The 19,623-nt window shown below is 31.0% G+C and overlaps 1 protein-coding gene across 1 annotated transcript in view; it reads right to left on the bottom strand.

Annotated features, from left to right (window-relative positions):
* LOC108725054 (histone-lysine N-methyltransferase 2C) overlaps positions 1-9,991 on the bottom strand; it is a 46,065-nt gene extending 36,074 nt beyond the window's left edge. Inside the window, 12 exon segments of the mRNA XM_018451827.1 lie at positions 146-1,600; positions 1,992-2,256; positions 3,789-4,275; positions 4,552-4,790; positions 5,074-5,270; positions 6,766-6,883; positions 7,307-7,553; positions 7,694-7,927; positions 8,160-8,351; positions 8,562-8,739; positions 9,056-9,246; positions 9,826-9,991. Coding sequence (XP_018307329.1) covers positions 146-1,600; positions 1,992-2,256; positions 3,789-4,275; positions 4,552-4,790; positions 5,074-5,270; positions 6,766-6,883; positions 7,307-7,553; positions 7,694-7,927; positions 8,160-8,351; positions 8,562-8,739; positions 9,056-9,203 — 3,760 coding nt within the window. The 5' untranslated portion in view covers positions 9,204-9,246; positions 9,826-9,991.
* Between the last annotated feature and the right edge of the window lie 9,632 nt (positions 9,992-19,623).

The raw sequence follows: 19,623 nt of genomic DNA, 5'->3' as shown, positions 1-19,623 counted from the left end.
AAAAAAATAAGTGTTCAATTTTATATGTAGCTGACTATATTTTAATGTTCTACTGAGACAATATTAAAATTTTAATAAAATAATATATTGTTATCTTAATATACACTGTGACAAAATATTTAATGTTTACTTTGAAAGAGCTTACCAGTGTCTCTGACCATCGACTCCAAATTAAAATGTGGACTTAGGATATCCGTCAATTCATCTTTACTTCCACCTTGAGTATCATCCAACTCATCCAGTGCTTCGCTCGCTTTAGCTAAGTCCTCATCGTTTTCGTTCATTATTGTATTTACTAGATCGCTATCCAATAAATCCCCGGAAATTGGTAAAATATCTCCAAGTGCTTCAGTATCACTTCCATCATCTTCCACGATTTCTTCTCTTTTGATTTGTTCAGGAGCAATCTTTTCATCGTCTTTTTCTTGTTTCGCTTTGACTTGTTCCATTACCTTTAATTCATCTTGAGATAACTGAATTGTATTGGCATTTTCAGGAACTTTGTGTTCTTCCTCAGATTCGCTGCTGCTTTCAAGATCTTTTTCTTTCGTTGTATCCATTAAATTCTTACCAAAAAACGCTTCTTGCATGTAAATAGGAAAATATTCCGCCAGTTTCGGTTTCGGCTTTCTTCTCTGAGGTTTCCTTCGGGGTTTATCGTCTCCCATTCCTATGATTGAAGATTCTCCAGGTTTTTCAGCATCTCCTTCTTCTTCTTTGTCTTTCCTAGTTCTCAATCTTACACTAAATCCTCCAATTCCTAATTTTTGCAGATTTCTTTGACGTTTTCTTCGTAAAACAGGAAGTCCACCTTCTGAAGTGCAAATACTGAAGCCTTCTGGAGGAGGTTGGTTCCATACCATACCTTCTTTCAGCACTGTTTCTGGTTCATCTTTGACATCCATCAATTCCAATTTGTTATTTTCCTCTAAAGAATTGTCTAAACTTCCTCCAGCAACAACAGATTCAATAGTCGCCATTATATCTGCTTCTTTATCCACCATTTGGGGTTGTTTTCTTTTCTTTTTTCTTGTTTGCTGATGTTCTGCAGTTAAAGATTTGATATGATTCATCCCTACTTCAGAAAGATATACTCCTTCCATTATATATTGTTGCGAGGAAGTTTTAAACAATTCTGTATTTCGATTTTGAGGTGGAGAAGATGACCGAGTGAATTTCGAGGAAGGTTTAGAGAGAAGATGAGGAGGGGGAACATCTCTCGGACGACAGAGAAGACAAACATAACCCTCCTCGGCACAGCGTTCGGCATCAGCTTCGCTTTTGATTGAATCACAACCGCAGTGAAGCCATCTTTCGCATTGTATGCATTGAATGATGAGATCACCCTCCTGATAAGCTTCTTGGCAAGCTACGCAAGCGGTGTGAGAAGCACAGGGTCCGCATTGAGTGTAACTTTTTTGCCAGGATGAATTAAAACCGGGATCGTTAGAACCACAAGTCTGACATTGCGCACACCATTTGCACTTCCATGTACCGTGCGGCACATAATCTAAAGGCGGGTCCATACAATAAATGTGGTAGCTGATATCGCAGTCGTCACAAAGAATCAAGCGAGATTCATCATTTCGTTCACCACAGCCTTAAAAACAAAATATTCTATTAATATTCTAGAATGTCCAATGAAATTCTTTCAACTTATTACAAATTTCTCGGTTACATAACGTTGAAAAATAATAGAAATCAATAAAATTATCTGGCAAGATATTTTATAATTCTATTAATTTTTTTACCACTGCTGAACGTCTTAAGTTATATACTAGTAAGTTATATACTAACGCTTTTTACGCTTTTTAATTCATAATATATTAGATTCTATTTTCTATATATATTCAATAATAATATTATAATAAATTTCATTTCAATAATAGTTATTTATTTTTTCGCTTATTTTCAAGACTTACGAAATCAATAATACTAAATCAAACACATTTTAGAAATTAAAATATATATGTATTTTAATTTTTCAATACCTTCACAAACAGTACAATCAAGACATCGCCAGCCCTTTTGCAAGATGACCTTAGTGATCTTAACGCCAGCACAATAAGGGTGATAACACTGACCGCATTGTACACATGCAATCAAACAACCTTCCTGATCCATACCAATCGAGCCGCACATCACACAAATATCCTGTGTAAGAACAAATTTATCTTTGGCCGAGCACAAGATTAATTTGTTCTCAATCCCAAGCTGTTCTTCTTCCTTCGATTGGGATGAATCTGGATTCGGACTCTGCGATATTAAAGAAGAATTAATTTATTTAAGTTACAGAGAAAGTTATATATCCAGTTATATATTATACAAGATATTTTAAAACTATCAGATGTTTTTATAATGAAAAATGAATTTAACTAATTTAAAATTAATATCTCATTAAGTGTTGCAAAAATTGCGAAATGATACTTTTCGATTAAATTTAGTCCGCCTACAACAAATCATTATCGGACAACTCTGTTTATATTAAGAATGTATCGGATATCTGGGAAGTATTTGGCATCTGCATTATTGATGCAGAATTCTATTCTTTCCAGCTGAATTTCTAGCACAATTCATCTTTCCTCTTTTTCTTTTCACGTTGAGATAATTACGTAAAGAAAATTAGTATTGCTATTTTTCTCTTGCTTTCTTTTTTCTTTTTTTTCTATAGCGAATTCAGTTGGATGCACTAATGCGCACTACTAGTGCATATTAAAACCATTGTACACTAATGTAATCTGCGTAATAATAAAGTGCAAATATTTCGAATTATAAAACTTTTACTTAACAGCACAATAAAATGTATTGAGAATTTTATAGTGTAATCCGTTTTTATATTTATATTAAACACACATTTTTACACATCAATTTGTATACAATGGCTTTAATGTGCTCCAGTGCCCATTGAATACATTCAATCGAATTCACTGTTAGTAAAATGGAAAAATTGTATCGGATAGCCGAAAATATCCGGTATCCGATCGGATAATTATCCTACCGAATATTCGATCGATAGAGTTGACTGGATATCGGATATCCAGTGTCACATTCTTTCTGGATATCCGATATCCGGCAATTTACGATCCGATATATTACTAGTTTATACACACACACACACACGCACACGCACACGCACACGCACACGCACACGCACACACACACACACACACACACACACACACACACACACACATATAAGTTAATAAACTAAAAAAAATAAAAATCAAAAGAAAAAAAATATATACTAACAAATCGATTTGGTAAATATTGAGATGGAAGGAGCCAGCGCCAATGACCTTGATCTTGACATATGTTGTCGCGTGGAAAGTCGCGCGCCCCTTGGCAGGGGGGGAGGGGTGAAAGTCGCTTCGCGTGGAAAGTAGCATGCCCCTTGGCAGGGGGAGAGGTGGATTTAAAGTCACTTCGCATGGAAAGTTGTATTCCTTGAATTTGTCCACCTCATATCTCTCTCTCTGTCTCTCTTTGTCTAAAGTTATCTGACTCATGTAAAGCAGGGAAATAATTACTAAGTTTGACTGTTAATAACTTTTTAACGAATAACGAGCGACGGCTAAAACCTGTTGGAGATAACTCAGAGTCATGATCTTGACAACATATCATCGGCGCTGGCTCCCTTCATCTCAATATTTACCTCGATTTCATCAAAAGCAATTCTTTTAATTAAAAAATTTATTTATATCAAAATAAAAAATAAAATTTAATATAAAATTGATATAAAATTCTATGTAAATATAAAAATACATTAAAAATTTTGAAGCGCCACATACCTGCAAGCCCACTTCTGGCACTCCATAAAATCCTCTCATTTTTCCTTTGGGTCCTCTCTTTCTTCCAAACTCTGTCATTTTTTGCCTTTTTTGATAACCCAGTTTTCCAATACCTTTGGGTCTACCGATAACTCCGCCGCTAATCCCTAATCTTTTCTTTGCGATCTTTGTGGCACAGAACGGTTTCCCTTTCCCTAATCCGACCGAATAAAGCGCTTCTTCGGAACAACCACTTGGATAATCTAACTCAGAAGATTCACCGTCGAGACTTTCTTGCGAAGCGCTTAGACTTAAATCGCCTTCATCAATACTATCCTTCCGTCTGGCTACCATGGCGATACTCTTACAATGCAGACAAACATATTCATAATCCGGCTTTGCTTCTTTGCGCTGCTGATAAGTAAGCGGATCGGCTTCGGGATCGCATGTGCCATGCACGAACTTCTTGCAACCATGACATTGGACCATTTCACGATATGCCGCAGCTCTGCGAAGAGAAAAAAGCAACAAATAAGAAACAAATAAAAACATAATAAAAATACATATAATAACACAAATATAAACATATATAAATCCTCATATACTTGAATCAAAATTAGAAATGATGTTAAAATCAATGAAACAATACATATTAACAAATGGTTATAAAAATTCTATAAAAATTAATCATATTTTACTAACTTCACAATAAAATATTATAATTATTTATTAATTAACAAATTATTAATTAACAAAAATTTTGCAAAAGTGAGATTTTGGTTACCTATATGCCTTTCTACAGAGTGGGCAAGAGAAGCCCTTGTTGCGCTGCTGATAGCATGAATCACAGACGGTATAATGAGAATGCCATCTGGAAGATAGCCCAGCTCCAGGAGTACGTGAACCACAATCGGTGCACACGCGACAACATTTACACTTCCAACCGTATTTTGGAATAGAAGTGACAATCGGTCGCAAACAACCAGGATGATAAGCCTTGTCACATCGTTCACATAGCATTACCTACAACAAAAATCTTGTTTTATAAAAACTATTAAAAAGAGAAGGTGTGTGTGTGTGTGTGCGTGCGTGTGTACATATATATATATATATAATATCGTTCCTTACTTCATAAGTGATACAACTCAAAAAATTAATTTTTTCAGAAAAGATAAAAACAATTTTTCAACTTAACAAAAAATTGCTGACTAATCAAATAGTATCACAACAAAATCAAAGTCTGTTTTATGATTAAGTTCATTTTTCATTTTTCTATTCGTTCTGTATTTATTTGAATTTCTATAACCTTTGAAACATCTTCGGGTTGCCGACAGACTTGACATACACGGCAAGACACGCACTGCCATCCAGCACGCACCCCAGGTAATAATGCCAAGCCCACACAACTGCCATGATAATGTTGGCCGCACACGGAGCACATCACTAGATTCGAGACATCGCCCATTCCATAACATTGAACGCAAGTAACTTCTCCTCCACACACTATAAATATAAAATTATTTTGCATTCGATTAATTTCTTTAAAATCAAACAGCGAAAGTGTTTACAAAATTTTATTTCTTACAAGTAAGCACCGTAGCTAAAAGTATTTAGACAAAAATTATTTAGTTTCGTGAGAAACATCAGGTGAATGTGCGTGTGTATATGCGCGCAAGCACTATCGAGTAAATTATGGCAATATATTTACTCAGCATATACAGACATAAAACGCATTTAAAACACAGCTTAGACAATCCTATTTGTACATGAGTAGTACAACTTCCGTCCAGAATTTTGTATTTTTTTTTTGAGAAACAACGGAAGGCGAATTCTCATATTTCTTGTAAGAATGAGAAAGTTACTTCTGCTGCAGAATGGGAGCAATCCGATGCTGTGATTATAGAACTGTGATTTTAGAATGACGGCAAGCGTGGAGGATTAGATATGGAAGCTTGAGCAGCGCTGTCATCAAGTTTTTGACTAAAGAAAAGATTAAGGCTGACGCTCCCATGGAGCAGAAATTTACAGCGGAACAGAACAGTCCGATCAATCACAAACTCTGCAGTCGTTACTCTGCTTTCTTTTCTGTGATCATGATTGGTCTTGCTGTTCCGTTCTGCTGTCAATTTCCGTTCATGGGACGTCAGCCTGTCTTCAGAAATTTTACGGGATTTACAACCCTAATTCAGTGACAACATGCTTTTCAAATCTCAAATGTATAAGTGCAGAAGTTTAGGAATGGTTGAGAGGTCAGTGATGTTCACTGAGCGGTCACTCCATACTATTCTACTTCTATTCTGCAGGCATAACATCATTGCTAAAACGATAGGAAAAGTGTCAGCGTGGAGATGGGGGCACTTAGAAAAAATACCTAAATTGGAACTAACACATACAGTCCCGTCGCCATTACTAAAATTCCGAATAAAAGTTGAACTGCTCATGTAATAATTAGACAAAAAAAAAAGAATCATATAATTAAAACTATTTAAAACACGTTCATTGTATAGACAATACTTATTTGACATTGTACAGTTCCATATTTGTGAGTGTGATTAAAGTCGTGTTCAGATATATTACTAGCAGTACTGAAAATTTATAGTTCACATTAAGTATACTATTAGAGTTTCAATACTGACAGTATATATCGAAACACGACCTTTGTCCATAATATTAGATACCGCAAAAAGTTCGTGTCGTTTTTTCAAGAGATGTTTATAAGGGAAAAATGACACGAACTTTCCGCGGTACCTAATAATAAGAGTGCTTTAAATTCACAAAATTCTCAAAAAAAAGTTCAAAATTTTTTTTTAATTTTCACAAATTCCCACCATTATATTAGTAAAATAATTTTCTCATATTTATGTGTAAAAAATGTGTAGCATTTAGACTTTAAAATTTCTTTTTTTCTTGTTTTTACTTCATTTTCAGATATTAAAAAAAAGATTAGGTAGCAAAAATTAAAAAATAAAATTAAAAAATTTTAAAATTAAAAACTTACATAAAAGTGGGACTTGGCCAAGATGTTGACTGCAGAAAAGGGCCAAGTTCTTACTGTCTTGAAAGCAACTGCTGGCCGCGGCACACGGAAAATGAAAATAACGATTGCACGAGGTCACCTGTCAAATACCGCAATTAATTATAATTAAGCAGTCACAATTAAACTGTGAATACATATAAAACACTTTTCGATTTTTATTTTTACAATTATTCTGAATATAAAATAAACAATTTATTTTACTTTTATTATAATTCATATATATATATATATATACACTACTCAACAAAATTAAAGGGCTTGTTCCATCCTACAAAAATAGGCAAATTTTATGATAGAATAACTTCGTCAAAAGTCATCGTATCGAGATGTTTAAACAAGCATTTTAAAGCTTGAAACCTCTGCTTTTCAGATCGATATTTAAAAAAAACGATCTTGTTGATATTTTGTGAAGTTACATAAACATAAATGATGACGCATCAGATATAAAAATTTTTTACGAAATTTGCAAAGTGTTATAATATATGGCTAAACTATAGCTTACTTTGCAAGAAATTCCAGCACCATAATGCGAACAATAGGCACAACGTCTGGAGGAAGCTTGTAAAACAGCACGACATGCCAATTCTGGTAGTAAAACTTGAGTGTTGCTAGACCAGATAATACATGATCGATGAACATAGTAATGACTGGTTGAGGAATCAAACAGAGTCCCGATTTCTGGTTCCTCCAAATAACCTACGATTGTCAATTCTTCCACCGGTTCCGTGAAATTAGTTAGACTAGTATTCCTGTAAAAAATAATTTTAATATACAGGCATAAATTTTAATATATTTTAATTGTTTATTTCTATATAAGTATATTTCTACATTTTAATAACCACACTTTATGAATTTGTTAGTTAAGAATTAGTTTGTAATATATTTTTACCTGCATTTGGCTAGACTTTTTTGTCTACGACAGGTAACAGCAATTCCAGGTCCAGTAGCACGCGGACTTTTATCTCCTGCAACAGCGACATTGACAAGCTGGTCACTACCTGTTTCATCGCGGTTTGTCGGCTTCTCAGGAGTGAAACCCGGTGGACATGTCAGACACAAAAGTTCACCTTGTCCCAACTGACTCCTCTCGCCTAAATTGCATAATGCACATACTTTGCCTGGCCTAGAAAATTTTATAATTATAGTTTTTAATATCGTTCAAAATACTTACATTTGTTTTTTGTTTTAGTGTTTCGTTTCTTTTTTATTTAATTCATCAAAATAATTATTTCATGAAATATAAAAAACATTTAACAAATTCTATCGTGTATGTAAGTCATTTTACAATATTTTACATATTCAATTACTAAAACTCATTTTAAGTACAAAATAAAAATTATGAAGAATTATCTTACCATTGTTCAGGAAAGTAAGGGGGTTCTTCGGGCGCCGGCATCGATCTCTCGATCGAGTTTCCCACTAATTCACTACTACCATCAGGACCAGTATCATCCATCCCAGTGATACGCAAAGGACTTGGTGATTCTGAGTGTGTGTCATCATCTTTACTTTTGGTGCGACGTGGTATACCTCTTGTATATCCAAATCTATAGAAATAAATAATAAAATATTTAAAAAATGACATCAAATAAATGCTCTCTTAAAAACATAATTTTATATATATATACACATATATATGGATACACACATATACATAACATAATCATGATACATACATATATCATATATACATATATGCACATGTAAATAAGCATGCATTGTGTGCATATTAAAATAATTATAATGATTAAACGAACCCTTTGCCTCTGGCACTACCCCTTCCAAAAGATCTTCTTGTGCCTCCTCCACGTGTTAGACCAAAAGGTCGTTCTTTCCGAGGTCTGCCAGGTCCACGGCGAATATTCAAAGGTTTACCACCAGGTAATGAAAACTTTGGGTATCGCAATGTATCATGATAAGCCTCATCTGATGTAACTAGAAAAAGGATAAAGAAATAAATTTTAAAAGATAAATTAATGTAAATAATAGTGAATTAATTAAATACAATATTAAGTATTATATACATATACTCCTTTGTATAAAATTAAAACTTTCTTTATAATTTTTGCATTATTTTATTCTTTACTTATAAATTTTAATACTCTACTTCTAATATTTTAGTAAACTAAATAATTTACTAAAATAATGTTTATATTACTTTTATAAATATTGTAATAGCAATTGCAACATGCACATTATTTTTCTAAAAATAACAAAAAGAGAATAATGTTTAAAGTACAATTACTGCTACCAGTGGTTGGTATTGTCTGTCCAAGCAATTGATCTGAGTTAGCTGGAGATATAGGGATGCCTGTTGTTTCTTCATCTTCGTCTTCACCATCGGAAGCCTCATCCAACTCCATCTCCTCTTCACCTTCAAGTCGCACTTCATCATCCATGACACCCCCCCTCTCTCTCTCTCTTTATTTTTGTTTTGCAAAGCTAAAAATTATATATTATTAAAAAAATCCTGTATCCAGCAATGAAAAACAAAGGCATTTAGCTTTTAATTATAAAAAAACTTAGTAATACTTTGACCCTTGTATAAATTAGAATCAAAAGCATAATCTATAAAACAAAACTAAAAAAATTCAGCGGCTCAATAAGATCCTTTTCATACCATTTAGCTACTGCAAAATATTTTGTCAGAATACTGATAACAAAGTTGAATAGATTTTACCTAAATACATTTTTTTTCTCTTAAACTCTAAAATTAAACATAATTAACTTATTTAACAATTATATATCCAATTCGCGATAAAAAAAAGGACTAAAATTAAAATTCTAGAAGTATTCCTCGCGCTCCACCCCATTATCCTTGCTCTAACCAGAAGGAACCAGACTTGTCGTTTTCCTCCAAATGGAAAAAGTACGGAAGGTGAAGGAAGGCGTCGCGACGGTGACGAGGAGTAAGCACATTCGCCATTACTACGTAAACAGATTCTCGTCAGGGCGCGCCGCCGTTTGCCGTTCGCGTTGGCGGGGTGCCGCGGAACTCTGCAATGTCTGCGGTCCACGTACCTGAGAATTAATGCTGTCGATAAGGCGACGTGAGTATCATGATGGAATCGACGACGGATTGCTGGTGATCATGATGAGAGCGGTACAACCAGGTAAACATGTTGGAACAGCGCGAACGATCCGTGGAAAAAAAATGTCACATACACAGGTAAACGAATGGAATCCCCAACGCGAACGGAAGAGTACGCGACGCGACTAGCACACTAGAATCACGGAAAACGGATATGCGTGCGCAAGTCTGCACGCGCGCCATACGTGAAACTTCCTAGGATTTACCTTAGGCCGGAATCAGACTAGGCATTAAAGATTGAGATTGAAGATTGAAAGATTGAAATTTGACCAATCAATACAATAGGAACTAAAATTCCTTTGCCCTCATTGGTCAAATTTCAATCTTCAATCTTCGATCTCAATCTTCAATGCGTAGTCTGATTCCGGCCTTAAGCTAGAGTCTGGCGTTGTCTACAATATGGGCTGCGTTCGAAAATACCCGAGTGCCTCAATGCATCATTTTATTCTTGTTGTTCATCCAATGTTAAATAAGGATAAGATGATACACGGGGGCATCCGGGTGATGTTTCCGAACGCAGCCATGCGAAGTAAGCTTGGTTTTAGAAGTAAGAGTAAGAAATTGACCAATCACAGTCGAATGTGAGAAGAATAATTGACTGTGATTGGTCAATTTCTTATGCGGAGTCTACAATAGAAGTCGTAGCAGTTGTAGGGTCTTAAGTCGTAGAAAATTGACCAATCGCAGTCGAATATGAGAAGAATAATCAACTGTGATTGGTCAATTTTCTACGACTTAAGATCCTACGACTGCTACGACTTCTATTGTAGATCCCGCATTACTCTTAAGCCTTGTGTCCACGATGCTAGAACTCGGTCCGAGTTTTCGGATCGAAAAATGTGTAGCCAATCAACTTGCCAGTTTTCCGTAAAAACTGTAAGCTGATTGGTTACACATTTTACGATCCGAGAACTCGGATCAAGTTTTATCATCGTGGACACAAGGCTTTACTTCTTAAACCAAGCTTACTTCGCATATTGTAAACGGGCCATCTTATATTTATACAGGTGCATTTTCACGAGCTGCTCAAGGGTCCGTTCGGATTCCCTAGAGATCTTAAGGGCAGAGTCCATAGCCGTTGCTCAAGATTCGAGATGGTCTTACCCCAGAACTACAATAGGGTTCTAAGCCTTAGGGCGCGTTCACACCTCGACGGAAAAGCAGAAAGTGGAAAAGCAGCAGCCAATCAGAACTCGTACTGGTAATCGATAATTTCAGCTTTTTGTACTGCTTACTACCAACGCGAGTTGTGATTGGCCACTGCTTTTCTGCTTTTCTAAGGATAGAAAATCTTTTTTAAGGATAGAAAAAAATTTTTTTAATCCAGATTTTGAAATCCAGTTAAATGCAATTTTTAAAGGCCCTGTAGAAGGTCCCGGTAAAATTCCAACTGGATTTTGTTCTGGGTGAACAGATCTACAATTTGAGAGAAGTTACGACTCATTTGAACGCTTGGAATCTTGCTAAAATCGACCTTGAACTAGAAATTTGGTCATTTTTTCACATTAATCGAGCTATATTTCTTAAGGCGTATATCGTAGGGTTAAATGAATTATTGTATCGTGTTCAGCAACCCCAAAAAGGTCGTACATACAGTATCACATTTAAAATCCGGATTAAGCTATTTTGCATCAAATCAAACATGTATTAAGAAAAATCGAAACTTTGATTAAAAAATCGTTTACTAGCGACTTCTAAATCTTAATATTTTTTGATAAAAATTTAGGGATGTTCTTTTGATATGAAATGGAAGCTTTTAAGTTGAGAGGCCGATTAAAAAAAATATTTTTTTTTCTTGTCAGTCTAATATATATATATAATGTATATAATTTTTTGTTTTACATTAAATATTTGTCATCTTTCTGTTTTATAAACTCAATATCATATAATACAATAAAGATACAAATGTACATATACATAAATTATAGATTAATATTTATCGCATACATTTTATCTTATATAATACAATAATCGCGAATATTTTATACATTATACATATCAGCATACATACATATATAAAATTAATTGTCTTTTATAATTATTATATATATGTTAAATAATTACTAGATTATTGTCATAACTTTTATTATTACTATGAAAATAACCGTTATTATATAATGTTACATAAAATATTTTAATAATAAATGAAATAAATTCATTTTTATTAAAAATGCGATCTACAACATTTTTGAAATAATATGAAACAATAAAATAAAAGTCCAAATCTTCTGTTGCTTCTTACATCATGAATAAAAGTTGACACGCGTCCCGACCCGTTGATAAGCACTTGAGCAGCAGGAGATACGGTAATGTCTCGTACAGCCTAATCACTCCTGCGGCACTAGTACTTAGGAACAGGACAGGACTTAATTTTTCCTTTTCCATTGAAGCTTCAAAGAGATCAGTTATTCTGCAAATAAAATATATAGCATAACGTAAAAATATAATAAAAGATAAAATAGAAAAAATAAATGTTTATTTAATATTGTTATATAATTTTTAATTATGATCAATGATTAAAGAAAAGATTAATATTATTTTCCTGTTCAAAAAAATCCTTTAAGAATTGTTATATATATATTCAATGCTTCCTGTGAACAAAATACACACATACATCATAAATATTATATTATACAACATAAAAAAGTGAAATATAAATTTTAGTAATCTATAGAACTTAATAAAGAATAAAACAAATCAGTTGAGTTATCTTTTCTATAAAATTTGCTAATAAAATTTTTGTGTACATATATTATGTATGAAACATACATTATAGTATATGAAATGTTCTATCACTACATCTATCACTAACCATTCATGCGATACTGACAGAGGAAAATTCTATAGGCTATTTTGTGCAATAATAAAAAGAAAACCATATGTCGTACAAGTAATGTGTAAATTACTGAGTTCCTCCGTCAATTATCTAATCTCACCGGGTATTACCGGCAATATGGACTTATTAGGATTAATTAAGATTCTGTTTCTTTCTCTCTTCCCTTCCTTCTTTGGTAGTTTGGTTTGTTTTTTCTTTCTCTTTTCCTTTTCTTTTATTACATATGTATATGTGCGCTGCCTATCTCCTAGACGAAAAAAGAAAAAAAGAGAAAGATAAAAAGAAAAAAGAAAGGTTATTGCTTTTTCTTATATATGGATTACATATTATAAAATTTAACCACAGAAAATTTTAAATAATTTCTACCATAAAATGTATATAAATGTTAAACAATAATACAAATTAATATATAGTAATAAGTAATATTTTAAAAGTAAAAATTTTAAAAATATAATTACAAAATGTAAATAATTATAAAATTGCGTTCAAAATTTGTAAATTTACTGTGAAAATTATGTTTGTAAATTGTACATAATTGTAAAATTACGTATTATAATTGAAAAATTTTTTTCTCACCGTATATTCCCTAAAGGAAAGTCTGCAAAATTATTTAAAAACTTGTCAGCAGTTATTAATCAGCTGGACACCCGGTATACAGTGATGATGCAACGGCAGACGTACTCTATTAAAACAGCCTCGAGAAATCATTAAAGTCGCCCACTGTATTCTCCTTTCCCTCCCAACAGAATATATTCCTTCTTTTCTTTCACTCTCATTTTCTCATAATTACTGGAATATATTCAAATTTTCTTGTTTAGTTTCGTATAACTTTATTATTGTTAAAAATAATATATCATAATAATTATTTTTATAGTAATGTATCAAATAACACGTAAAAAATAATAATGTATATCTTAACGAAATAAAATTATATGAGATAAGTTATATTATTATTTATATTATATTTTAATTATATAAGATAAATATATATTTTGTATATATTAATATATAAGTATATATCTTATATATCTTATATATTTATTTAAATGTATTTTAAGTATGTGTTCTAAACAAATTATACACATGTTCAATTATTTTCAAACACTCGGACATCTTCTTATAATACAGTACAATGCAGTAAAATTAAGTCAAAACACATATTATTACAAAGATGAAAGATTAAAGAAATGAGAGTACAACTGAATCTTTGATTTCGCTGCGTTCTGTGTTTGGCGAGTGTGTTTCTCTTTTCTCAAACGTCCTATTCATCATTCATAGTCTAACTAGAAATTGCTCGAGCATCAAGATTGCATAAATGTAATGATATGAAAATGTAAGATATATAAATTAAGAAATAATTATGCTTTATATAATGAAAAATAAGTAACTAAAAATAAATAAATAAAAATTGATTAATAATGATATTCTACCTATAGAACGAGATAGGTACACTGAGAGAAAAGTTTCGTATTTGTAACTATAATTGCATGGTAAAATAATTATAATTAATAACTCCATTTTTATAGTTATTATTGCTGTAATGTTAGTAATAATAATTATATTTATACTTTTATCAAACAAGTATACAGTTGATACCAAAAATGATTATATATTACAAATAAATCTATTAATATAATTAAATTATGTAGTAATTGCAATCATTTTTCTTCTCTCAGTATACTATATGTACGTAATACCTAATATAATTGACATGAAAAAATATATATGAAAATTGATAATATATGGATATTTATAACAATAATTTTTTGCATGTATGCGCGATGAGGACATTCTAATAAAATTTCTCAAATAAATAAAGTTATATATAATATATATATAATATGTAGGTATATTATATATATATATATATTATATATAACTTTATTTATTTGGGAAATTTTATTAGAATGTCCTCATCGCGCATACATGCAAAAAATTATTGTTATAAATATTGTGTATATACATAATAGAATATATGTATAAATAAAAACATTAATAAAGCAATGTATGCTGTGTTGCTTATTATACAATATGTACTTTTTAATGTCGCTCGGATTAAGTTTTAATCATTCGCTAAAGAGGATTATAGAAACCGTTATTACAGATTCAGCTGCAACATCTACACCAATATATACACAGACTATAATATATAATAATTGTATCATCTCCGAAAAAGAATAAAGAATTGAAAACATAAGCGGAGAGAATATTAAAAATGCTAAATTTTCTTATTTTTATTGAAATTTTATTTTATATCTCATTATTTAACTTTTAATCTAATTTTAATCACACATTATATAAGTTTAATATTTAGGAACATAATATTGATTCATTTATTTTTTGTTTAATTTTTTTATTTGATAAAGACTTTCAAATTTTTTTCAATTTATTTGATATACTCTTTAAATGTGAAACAGCTAACTTTTTTAGTGTTTACGGTTGTAAAGATTAAAAAACTTGTCGTGGGATAAAACAAGAAAGAATAGAAGGGTTGGAATTATCAATTAACGTCAATTTCTGCTAATGTCGGTGGCTTCTCTCGATGTTCATCAAGCCCTCCCTCCCCCTTAATTTGAAAATGACTACTTAATTATTAGGAGAATATGTATAATTGATGTTTAAACATGTTCAAAAGATAACAAAGACATAAAAAGAAGATGAAATACATAATTATATAAAAAATTGACATATTTTATATATAATTATATATAAAAAATATGTTCATATATATAACATTCTTTCTCGGGTAGAATAATAATAATAATAACGATATGATGCTGAGAGAAAAGAAGGAAACAATTTTGATGTTTGTTAATTAATAATCAATTATTTATATTATACATAACAGTTTAAACTTAAGTTTAAACGAAGTTTTCTAAACTCTTCCAATTTCTTAATTAATTTCTAAGCTGTAAAATTATACAATTATAATAAATTCTTTTACATTTCTAAATTCCTCAACCTATTTATTCTTTCTCCAAAATATTGTTATACTAATATAATTAAATTAGTTTTCAGTATTTTTTGATGCAAAATGGATGATATACCTAATGAATTACGAAAAAAATATTTGAAAAATGAATATGTGCGTGTAATAATAACTATTTTATGTTAATAGTGACATTATTTATTAGAATAAAATTCTAATAAAATTATTTAATCTTACAATTTATTTAATTTACTAAGTAATGTTATTGGTAATAAGTTTCACAAAGACGTTAATGATAATTTAGGAAATAAAAAACGGAAATTTATTTGTTGTATTCAAAAATATAACAAATTGATAATATTATGCAATTCATTCAATTAACTCAATATTAATAATTAGGAAGAAATTAATAAGTGTCATGCAACTGATTTCATTGGCTAAGCTTAGATATAAAAAAAAATTTGTTTATTAATAATTACTTCTCGAGTTGCTTTCTCACTGAATATATTATTTCAACCCTAGTTATATTTTTGCTCTCTTATATCCTATACTCTATATTATCATGTGTGCGAGGTGAAGAAGTCATCGCGATAAAGAGCAAAGACCCATGAAGAGAGCAGAGCGCATTATATTTTCAGAATAAGAAAATATATCTTCTAACTTCAATGCACTTTACTTGAAATTGAAGATTAACAAGAAATATAATATTTTAGAATTTTTTCAAATAATTAATAAATAATTAAATTATTTATTAATTTAGTAATGAAAAGTTAATGAATTAAGAAAAAGTTGAAGCTCAACTACAAATAAAAAGTTATAAAAAATTAATTAAAAATTAAAAAAAATATTTCAGCTTATAAAATTTAAAATTTGTTCAAAGTGCTTAAAAATATAAAAATAACATAAATAATAATTTTAAAGAATCTAATAATAAGAAAAAAAGATTTCAATTTTCAAGAACATTAATTTAAATCCTCATAGAAAAAAATGTGTTCAAATTCAATTAATAATTGCTTTACATATATTTTAAGAATTCTCGCATTCTTGTCGGAACAATCACAGGAAATCGAAAGTAACCTTTAACCCTTTAGCACATCGTGCACGTAAGCAACTAATGTTATGTAGTAGTCACAATTTTTTTATTAGTTCAGAGACGATATGTATGTATCTGATTATTAGATATTTCTATTAATAATCTCTAATAAAATTTTTATCAGTCTTTCCATTATTTTAATATTTTTTATATATGTATGGATATATATATATAATATATATAATATACATATATATACATGCACACATTTGCGCGCGCGCGCATACACATACACACACATACACACACACACACACATATATAGGTGCATATAAATAAATAAAATTTTATAGATAATATAGATATACGTGTATATAGCACAATTATTATTTTCTGAAGATTAATCTTGGTATGGGAATAAATTTAAGATATTTGAATATTATAGATATGAGCAAATTTAACAAAAAGTTTTTAAAATTCAATCAAGAAAATATACAAGTAGACAGAGGACTTTATAATATTGCACTCAAGCGAATAATGAAATTCTGTATAAATATAATACTATACTTTTTTTTTAAGTAAAAAACTATCGAAAGTCTTTTATTATTACAAATTAAAGTAAACCAACTCGCGTACATTCTTCACTTCGTTTCACTAAATGTGCTGAATCGCAGCATTATTCTCGCGCGTGTTTTACAGTTCTACGTGAAAAGAATAAAAAAAACTTCACTGACGAAGCATGCAGTGACTGAGCGCCGTGCTGGCCGTGCACGCTTGATTAGCTTGATATAGTGGTGCACGCACGCACGCACACAGCACAATTTGCAACAACACGCACAGCACAGCGACGCGACGACGACTGAACGCTAAGTGCCGTTGATTGGCTTGATATAGTAGGGCGCGCGAGCGCGCGGCGCAATTGGCTCCGCTGTGCGCGCGGGAAATGATTGGTCAATTTAATCCTAGAATGCGCGCCGCATTAAGCATTCAAACGGCGTTCAGTGCCTATTAACCAACTGCTTGGTGACGAGAAAAGAGACATACATAGCTAACGTTATTTTCTAACAGTGTTTTCTGCTACCATTTTCTATTATCTTTTTGATTAATTAATCCTTAGGACTTTTCCTCTCTGATAACAGAAATAATCAATGTTCGATTTTTTAGCAAAATGATAAGAAAAACTTATTTCTTTCTATCTTACTCATCCTTCTTTTTTTCTCTCTCCTTATTCTTCTTCATAATGCATATCTATAAAAAGTGAGTGAACAATAAGTAAACAAGGAATGAAATAAAAGTAATAGGAATATACAATAAACAAAAATAGGAATGATATAAAAGTAAGTCGTATATTTTAATTTTGATAATCATTAATTTCATAAATATTACATTTTTAATTTATATAAATTATTTATTATTATTTTATAATTTAATTTAATTTTATATAAAATAGATGTATATTAAAACTGTATATATTTTCTCTTTTAAATTCCTAAACATTTTTTTTTAATGCTAGTTACGCCACTGTCTTTTCCCCTACTTCCGTGGCTTCATCGTCGGTCACTCCGTGCTGCCATTTTTTTCTCTCCCACTCATTCTGAGTCAATTTACCAATTGAAATCAGTGTCGGTCGCGGCACTGAATAGTCCGCCAACCGACGGCGAATGATCTTGTCCCTCCTTTCCCCTTCATCTATCTAGAGGGGAACTGTTATCAAACTATTCACCGGTCCAGTAAGGCCCTCATTCAAATTCCGCAACGAGATTACTCGCGTTCTCGTCGCGAATTAAATCCCATAATCCCATATATATAGATTGTTAAACTAAAATAAAAAGAAGACATGAAAAAATCAAGAAGTTTAACTCAAGAATTCAAAGAAAAAGAATAAATTAAAAATTATGGGAGTTTTACCTACAAAATATTTAGTTCTTACTTTATATATATGTAATACTTTACTTTCATTCCAGCTTCATGTCGTATGCGCCTACCAGCATATAAAGTAATTGCGTCGAAGTGAATTTTTGAAATCATCACCTACGGCACTACTACTTAGCATGCAAATAAGCTACTGAATTAAGAATGGTCTTTTCTAATTAATTTATATTTCTTTTAAACTTCATTATTAATTATCTTCAAATATTTATCAGAAAAAATTAAATCTACATTAGGAATTGGTATTATTACATATATAATTTATAGAAATTGGTATTATTACATATATAATTTATACATTGATAGATGCATACATTTGTAGAGAATATCGAAATTTAAATTGATATTCTAATTTTTTGTTATTAAAGAACATACTAATTAGTAATTATATATTTAAAAAGATATACTAATGAATACACACGATCAACAGACGTGAAAAGGATAGTTAGATTTGTGAACGCACCAACGAGCGTTCTAATGGTGCTTCGCCCATTGTTACGGTCACAAATCGAAATATCCTTATTGCTATTTCTGAAAAATGTATATTATTTCTTAAGAGTCTGAAACAAAATTAGCATATAATATTAGTATATGCCGTACGTTTTTAAAGAAAAAATTTATATACATACATATACAAAACGTTATATAGGTGTGTGTTTGTGTATGTTTGTGTATGTAAATATAGTTTCGTGCATGCTTACACTAATTACGCTAATCTGACATAAAAAATTTATCACATAATAACATTCTCAACCCTGCAATTCACGTCGTAGAAAAACATGTAAAATTAAAATTTTCAATATCATGAAACCTAGAAATTAACCGATAATTACATCCAAATTTTATCTTTAAAAAAATTGTGTTAAAAAAACTTACTTTAACATATATTACGCTTATATTACTATGTACTTTGAAACGCTATAGCGATTTTATGACGACCGTGACTTTCCCATGCGGGTCTATTTTAAGTACCAAAGTGAAGCAATGTTACTACTACACAA

The sequence above is a fragment of the Mycetomoellerius zeteki genome, unplaced genomic scaffold (assembly GCF_001594055.1).
Source record: "Mycetomoellerius zeteki isolate Tzet28-1 unplaced genomic scaffold, Tzet1.0 scaffold323, whole genome shotgun sequence".
Lineage (NCBI taxonomy): Eukaryota > Metazoa > Arthropoda > Insecta > Hymenoptera > Formicidae > Mycetomoellerius > Mycetomoellerius zeteki.
The sequence above is the reverse complement of the archived record's forward strand: the minus strand, read 5'-3'. Positions and strand labels throughout refer to the sequence as shown.